The sequence below is a fragment of the Arachis ipaensis genome, chromosome B05, assembly GCF_000816755.2.
Source record: "Arachis ipaensis cultivar K30076 chromosome B05, Araip1.1, whole genome shotgun sequence".
NCBI lineage: Eukaryota > Viridiplantae > Streptophyta > Magnoliopsida > Fabales > Fabaceae > Arachis > Arachis ipaensis.
Genome location: NC_029789.2, coordinates 10,025,335 through 10,032,590, shown reverse-complemented (window position 1 = coordinate 10,032,590; position 7,256 = coordinate 10,025,335). Strand labels below are relative to the sequence as shown.

Genomic DNA, 7,256 nt, shown 5'->3' with positions numbered 1-7,256 from the left:
TAGATAGAATTTATTGGGATTTAAATTTATTTAATTAATAAAATTATTATCGACAAGTAAATCAATTTAATTAATAAATCATTTGATTTGTTTTTTCAATTGACATCATTTCTTATTCCAAACATGCTTGAATAAAAAATGTGAAAGGGCATGGTCATCTTTTGGGCTGGAGCGAATTGTTTAATATCCATATGTTGGGCCGCAACAATGGTTTGCTCTTTCGGCCTTTCTTCTACATCTCTCAATTAGCATCTCTCTAGTTCGAATTCCGTGCAGTTAATTGGCCAACGACAAACCAACTCCGATCAGCGAAAAGTTAGTAAAAAAAAACAAAAAAACAAAAAACAAAAAACCCACAAAACTTGAATTTGCATTGTTCTGGAGTTGGAAGGGGTTTAGAATTGGCATGGCTCTGCTTGGATCAAACTTAACTGGCGAGGTCTGCACCCTTCTCTCTTCTTATTCCCCTCTTTTGTTTTGGTTTTTCATCAGCTAGGGATTTGATCTGCACCCCACTATTTCCTTTTTCTTTTAATTATTAATTACAATGGTGTTCCCGATTTCTATAGCTTCAGGAAAGTCTCGATTGGAATTGAAACATGAATTCTGTCGTTTGATGGATTGATTGAGGTGTGTTGTTAACTGAACTAGTTGTTGCAGGTTGGACTCCGTTTACTCCTCTGCCCTCTCGGCTCCAACATTGTAATTCGGACTGCATGGTATGGTATTTCTCATTCCGCTAGATTTGGTTCAATTTGTTATTCAACTATTTACTCCCTTTTACTTTGTGCTTCTTGTTGCAGCTGTTCAGTGGGAATTGCTTTGCCTGTGTACTCTACATTCAAGGCAATAGAAAGTAGGGATCAAAATGCTCAACGCAAGTGTCTTCTCTACTGGGCAGGTACCTTTTCCCCTTTACTCTTATAGTCTTACACTTTTCGTTTTATTTTGTTTTCTAATATATTTGCATCACCCCCTAAATAAGCTGGAAACTATATACAGTTGTCTGAAGTTGTAGTTCAGTTCGGTTAGATAATTTGACATACATGATTAAATTGTCATTTAACGATTTTTAATTATCAACTTCACATTAAAACAATTGCACATGAGTTTCCACTGAACAAAGATAGAGATAGTGTAGTGTTTTTAACTTTAGATTCAAGCTCTTAGTGTTAGTGTCTGAAGTCTGAACTTAACATGGATTCTGTTACATTATTTATGATTTTTTCTCCCCTTTTGAAATTTGCAGCTTATGGCTCATTCAGCCTCGTCGAAGTATTCACAGACAAGCTTATTTCTTGGTATAGGGTTATTTTTTTCCCTCCTATCTTTTAGTATAAATTTCTAGGTTAATTTTGATCTCATCCTACTCTATTGAGTTGGGTATTCCCACTAAAATTTTCAATGTTCTATGGTCTACGTTTTCTTTTTAATGTGAGATACTACCTTCCAGTTAACAAGAATTTTCATATAAGAATTTTTCTTTTCAAGTTTGGTAGTTTCCTCATTCATTTATTTGCCAATTTGAAATTAGGAGCATGTTTATCTGGATTATTGGCTTCATGCACTTCTTGGTTTGAGTCACTTGTAATTCTTTAAACATTTTTGCAGGTTTCCTATGTACTATCACATTAAGTTTGCATTTCTTGTTTGGTTGCAACTTCCTTCGACCGATGTGAGTTTTATTTTGACATAGAGTTAGGTTTCTCTTTATTTGTACTCATCTGCATCTCAATTACTTTTCACCAATCTATCTTCTGTCCGTATCCTTTTTTCTTTTCATCTCTAAGTCATAACTCTTATTATCTTTATCTACTTCTTTTTTCTTCATTTTATTATTTTTTTACCTTGATTTGTTTACCTGTATATCTGGATTTCCAAAGAAGCCAAACAGTTCACTAGATGTTTGATAACTGTGGTAGTTTCTTAGATAAAATCAAAATTTCTTCATTTTTTTTTTGCTTGAAATGCATCCTTACTCTACTCATCAGATGAATAAGTATTAGGATCTGGAAAATGCTGTATGGGCAACTATTCGGTAGACATAGAGATAATAACTAATCTGCAAAACCATTGAGTTGTGTGGATCTGTGGTCAGTTGTTATGGTTTGACACTGCATAGGTCTAGATACAAATCTAATAGAATAAGAAGTTGTGAATTTTGGTAAGGTAGATTGTTCAAAATATAACCCTACAAAATTGAAATTCAAAGACTGTTAGGATTAATAGCTGATAAGTGCTGCAGTTAGATGAAGCTCTGAGGCCCTGGTAACCATGTAGTTCATTTATTATTTCAGAATGTGGAAATCAATTGGCATTGTGGGACATAACTTGATTCCCAAATTTTATTTTCTCTTTTTCTTCTCTTGTAACTCCAGAAAATTTTCCTTTTTCTCCATATATTGACTTTCTTTTGTCCTCTTAATATTTTGCATTGTTTTTCTTTATTAGCACTATATTCCTGGCCTTCTAGGACATTCATCCATTGAATATCAATGTCTCTTTGATGCCCAACTCTCGGAATTCTGATAAGCTAGTTCTTCAACAGGGAGCAAAGCAATTATATATGAAGCATTTGCGTCCATTTTTGTCAAGGCATCAAGCAAAAGTTGATCAAATTTTAGGCATTGCATCTTGTGAAGTGGTATGTTTCACGGATGCTATAAATTTCAGAAGAAAAACCTTGTAATCTCCTCAAAGATGGTGAAATCAAGGAAAAACCTTGCAGCTTGTTTATATTCTAAGTATCAAATTGTGTAGTTTTATCTGCCAATGGTCGACAGGAAGAATCTTCTGAGGATCCTGTTTCAAATGTCTTGGTCAATAAAGAAAATAAGAATGCTGTTTTTAGAGTAGAATTTGTCTTGTGGTTGCAGATCAAACTTGTGAGTTCATATCAAGCAGAGATCCAGTTTGTCAGGAGCATGGTGGTGAAGATAAGTGGTTCAGGTTGATGATTATGTTTCTTAGCTCTGGAATACAGTTGGTGCTTGATTACATAAGTTACTAACCTTCAAATTTAATTTTCTTATCTGTATTAGCGGATCATATGCTGGGAGGGGCAACTGAATCAGATAGATCAAGGCAGCCTAATCCATCCGAAGACCCTGCGGTGCCCTCTGATGCTGAGCCTGACCAAAATAATAACTAACTGATTTGTTTTTAAAATGTTTCTTAAATCCTTTAGTCAGATTTTCTGCTTTTTGCATAGGTGACTGTGAAGCTGTCAATATTTTGTTGAAATTAGATGCCTAAAGCATGATAACTACAATGTACAGTGGTGTTGCTTACAAGCCTTTTATTCACGCATGCTAAAGCATGATAACTACAATGTACAGTGGTGTTGCTTACAAGCCTTTTATTCACGCATGCTGTTGCTCGTGTATTATCAACCTCGGAATATGACAATATTCCTCTCAAATTTGAAGTTTATTTAGTTTCATGAACTGTGAACTTTGGGTTGTAGTAAATTATTTTCAGATCATATGACAAATAATTATTTATTTCATTTTTATTTTTGTAGTCTTGATTAAAAGTTGGTCTTCTTTACTAAGGGCGTGTATTCAAAGATTGGATTAGGGTGCAACAGAGGAATCTAAACCTTACCTGATTTTAAGCAAGGGCCACGTTTGTGAGTGTTAACCTAACCTAGAAAAGTGGGAATGACTCTTGCACGTTAAAAAGGGAAAAGCAAAAAAACTTGAACTTTTATTCAGTTGTCGAAGCTAACAGGTAAGATTAGTTGGCTAGTTGCTGTCATTAGATAAAGTTACCAGAATCTGATAATGAAACCTCAAGACTCAAGTCACCTCAAATCCTCAGATATTATTATATAGGAGAGAACAAAGACGTGGTTCCAGTCACCCACGGTGTTGGGAGATATAAGCGTTATCATGACATGAGTTGCAAAACTAATTTCTGAGCACAGATGCTCAATTATCCTAACATAATCTACGCTTCAGGGCAGATGAAATATTACAACAACAAATGACGTGTATAATAATAACATCAGGAGAATTACAATTGAGGGTTAATTAATGGTATGATAAAATTAGTGAACAAAGAAGAAAAATTATACTATATCCTATGCTCGATTAATTAATAGAACCGGCATTGATAGAATTGCAGCTGCAAGTCTGTCTCTTCTAGCTCTGGGAATTGATCAAACCTCGGGGTTGCCTTATAATGAAGATAACAAAAAGGTGATTTATTCGAGGCTGGCAACTGCTTCTGGTCCACATAACCTTTCCAACTCTTCCTGTTGAGTGTTGACAGCAAAATTATTGTTAGAGGACATAATCTAAGGTTGTAAGACCACAACCTGGTCAATGCTAATTCAGTTCAATAAAATTGGAGGTGTAATTTACCTTGATGGAATTATTTTCAGCTGTAAGCTTCTCGCATTCTTCTGATACTCTCTGAAGTTCTTCTCTCAGAGTCCGGTTCTCGTTTCCCAGTGACTCGACCTTCTTTTGCAACTCCTCACACTCAGCCTGGTGGGTACAACAAATGAAAAGCATTGAAGGATGTCCAATTGTAGCATTGGAAACACTGAAATATTATTGATATCCCTTAACCATTGCTTGCATGAAGATAACTGTAAACTACCTGCTTGCGTAGTCTTGACCTCCTAGCTGATTCTCTGTTAGACTGTTTTCTTTTCTGTCTCTTCAGCTCACGTTCGTCCTAAAAAAACCGAAATAGGAAAGGAAAGCTAAGGCTCTGCAAGGTAAAGGAAATAACTAAGAGACACACAAGATAAAAAGGAAACGTTTTTTAAAACAAGGAATATATGGCCTGAAGTTCAAGAAGATAATGTGTAAATCATACTTGTATCCACTGTTCACCAAGTGCAACTTCACGTCCCATTATAGTAGGAGGGTTGACAGCTCCTGGGGCAGGTTGATTGTTTCTCAGTTTTGTAGCATCAGCACCTGCAGAAGATGCATTCCACAAGTCCATTCCAATATTGAGATTAGTTGCAGCCATTGACACAGCAGCCTTTCCAGAAGATTGAGTTATGGCATTGTTCTGTGCATTGGCTCCTGAAAAAGTTCACAATTAAGACAAAATTGCTCGAGTAACCATGTAAAAATTAAAGATAGGAAAACATGCAGAAGAATGCAACATACCATCAGCAAGCATTTTGTCAAAGCTTCCTTTCTTGTTTGTAGCCGATTCCTACAAAGAAATATAAACCATAAGATAGCAAGAAACAAAACAGGAAAATATCAACTTCCTTTCGACTAAGCCATCTACTTTTAGTGAAATATATGAAGTTGCATAGGAAGCTAAGTGTAAAATAGCTACAATCCAAATATATTTCAGGAAGTTAAGTACTATTTACTGCAAAGGATGATTGCTGATGCTGAATAGTAAATTTTTACCTGATGGTTAGCATTCTCATCACTGTCATCGGATGATCCCTCAGAACCGCTTTCACCACTGTCAATGAAAATTTTTGTGAAAAATCCATATTAAGCAAGCTAACTGAGAAAGAAGTCTCAGAAGAGATCAAAATTAACAAGTGGCTTCCCAAACCTTTGTGAGACTGCATCATTTCCTGACCCTGAACCTGCCTTTCCATTTTCTCCTGCTTTAGAACCATTATTGGCAGAAGTTCCCTTCAAATTTTTAGCAGAATTCCGATCTTTTCCGTTGGGTACCTTGCCTACAAACTCGGTCTGTGGGGCACTCGGAGTCTACCCAAATGTTGAAGAGAAGACAAAAAAAGAGAAAAAAAAAAATGTCCAACATTAATTAACTTCCAAACTATATCAGGCCTGGCAAATAAAATTTCCCAGCAACATGTGAGTTCATCTTGTATTAGTAAATTATATTATAGAGAATTCATATTTTTATGCCAGGGAGCAAATGCAATACCGTTGCCATGCTAGGATGAGCATAGACACTCCCAGGAGGATATATAGCTGGATATGGAACAGGAGTACCATATGGTGGCATTAGAGGATGCTGAGAAAAAAACAAAAAACTTTAATGATAAATTCGTAGATGCAGAATGTGGTAGCACACCTACCAAAAATGAAATGTGATATTTACCTGGCCTCCCCACAGATAGGGATGGGGAGCTGCAGAAGCAACAGTTGAGGCGTAAAAAGGAGGTGGAGTGGCTCCAGGGGCATAATAAGCCTAAATCCAAAGCCAACATGTTAGGTATCACAAATAAAAAAGCCAGATTGCACAACTTTGATCACCAACCTGCATAGAGCTTGACCAATCAGGATAGGAAGGAACCGGTGCAATCTCCTGTAAGAAGTAAACAGAAACCATAATGAGATGGGTGCAAGGAGCAGAAGAAGAAAAAGGAGGTGGTAAAGAAAGAACCTGAGTTGTAGACGATGGTTTAGAAGGTTTAGCTGTGCTTTCTTCCCCAGTCCCCATCTAGACCACTTAAGAAAAACTGCACTTCCAATATTGCCACCGAACCAAATAACTTGCAATCAGATCAAGTTCTGATAGCCATGTAAGTAATTCTACCACCTTAAACAAGCACACCTGTCAGAAAATACACAATGAATAAAAAATATAATTTTCTTGGATTTCATTCAACTTCATGCATCAAAAAGCTAGTGCAACTAACATCATCATCAAGGAAAGAAGCTTCATATAACGATATCTAAATTACAGAGTATCTAGCCGAAGCAACATTATTTTCACATTTCTAGATGGGGAATTCAATAATTTGAGTGAAGAAAAATCTATATCCGTACCAGTGAGCGTTACTCGAAAGTGGCTATCACTTTATACACATTTATTGATTAGCTGAAGGACAAAGACAAGGACAAGGGAAAGCTGCATCTTATCACGCATCACACGGGATGATTCAATCCCTATTTACAAAAGGAAAGCATGAAAGAGAAAGGAGACAAAGCTATATCTTTTCACTAGCATTATATCTATGTCATGTACCTATTAATGTTTATATGCACTTCTTACGCTCATATTATTTTAGGTTTGTAGTGCATTATATTTCACTTTTAGGATTGAATAATCTCTTATTCCGTTTATCGGGACGATCATGGTTTAACCGTTCATCACATAACGTGTTTGTTCTAATCTGCCGTGCAATACACGTCCTAGCGGTTGCAACACTTGCATAACAGATAACACAATACCATCATGATGAAATTATGGATTGTATTAGAAGAATACTATGGCGTCTCTAATTAGCTGGCAATATTACTTTATATTGAATGCGAATATATAATAAATTAAACGAAAATATTTAATAAAAA

The 7,256-nt window shown here is 35.9% G+C and overlaps 2 protein-coding genes across 9 annotated transcripts in view; one reads left to right on the top strand and one right to left on the bottom strand.

Annotated features, from left to right (window-relative positions):
- Nucleotides 266–3,309, top strand: LOC107642852 (HVA22-like protein k). Of its 4 annotated transcripts, none has more exons than XM_016346346.2 (8): nt 266–439; nt 661–719; nt 804–901; nt 1,250–1,301; nt 1,612–1,675; nt 2,549–2,644; nt 2,877–2,949; nt 3,042–3,309. In XM_016346346.2, exons 1-8 carry the CDS (start codon nt 407–409, stop codon nt 3,149–3,151), a joined length of 585 nt encoding a protein of 194 aa, XP_016201832.1. In that variant the 5' UTR covers nt 266–406; the 3' UTR covers nt 3,152–3,309. The 4 variants fall into 4 exon arrangements, with proteins under 4 accessions (XP_016201832.1, XP_020978663.1, XP_016201831.1 ...); XM_021123004.1 differs by having other exon boundaries at nt 276–439; nt 652–719; nt 3,045–3,309; XM_016346345.2 differs by having other exon boundaries at nt 276–439; nt 652–719.
- Nucleotides 3,806–7,256, bottom strand: part of LOC107642850 (G-box-binding factor 1) — a 5,062-nt gene continuing 1,611 nt past the window's right edge. The window contains exons 1-12 of one of the 5 annotated variants that reach the window (XM_016346342.1): nt 6,732–6,851; nt 6,346–6,516; nt 6,220–6,267; nt 6,061–6,150; nt 5,884–5,973; nt 5,542–5,702; nt 5,388–5,445; nt 5,133–5,181; nt 4,831–5,045; nt 4,609–4,686; nt 4,368–4,493; nt 3,806–4,258 (exon numbers count right to left, since the gene is read on the bottom strand). In XM_016346342.1, the coding sequence (XP_016201828.1) occupies nt 4,208–4,258; nt 4,368–4,493; nt 4,609–4,686; nt 4,831–5,045; nt 5,133–5,181; nt 5,388–5,445; nt 5,542–5,702; nt 5,884–5,973; nt 6,061–6,150; nt 6,220–6,267; nt 6,346–6,402 (1,023 nt within the window). In that variant the 5' untranslated portion in view covers nt 6,403–6,516; nt 6,732–6,851 and the 3' untranslated portion in view covers nt 3,806–4,207. Of the gene's footprint in view, nt 4,259–4,367; nt 4,494–4,608; nt 4,687–4,830; nt 5,046–5,132; nt 5,182–5,387; nt 5,446–5,541; nt 5,703–5,883; nt 5,974–6,060; nt 6,151–6,219; nt 6,268–6,345; nt 6,517–6,731; nt 6,852–7,256 lie in introns of those variants that run through there. The other 4 variants (XM_021123001.1, XM_016346343.2, XM_021123000.1 and 1 more) reach the window with 4 other exon arrangements.

Bases quoted from the DNA above. Each gene is read 5' to 3' on its own strand.
- LOC107642852 (XM_016346345.2), top strand. From the start codon at position 407: ATGGCTCTGCTTGGATCAAACTTAACTGGCGAG. The intron at 720-803 runs GTATGGTATTTC...TTCTTGTTGCAG, and splicing joins ATTGTAATTCGGACTGCATG to CTGTTCAGTGGGAATTGCTT. The intron at 2,645-2,876 runs GTATGTTTCACG...TTGTGGTTGCAG, and splicing joins GCATTGCATCTTGTGAAGTG to ATCAAACTTGTGAGTTCATA.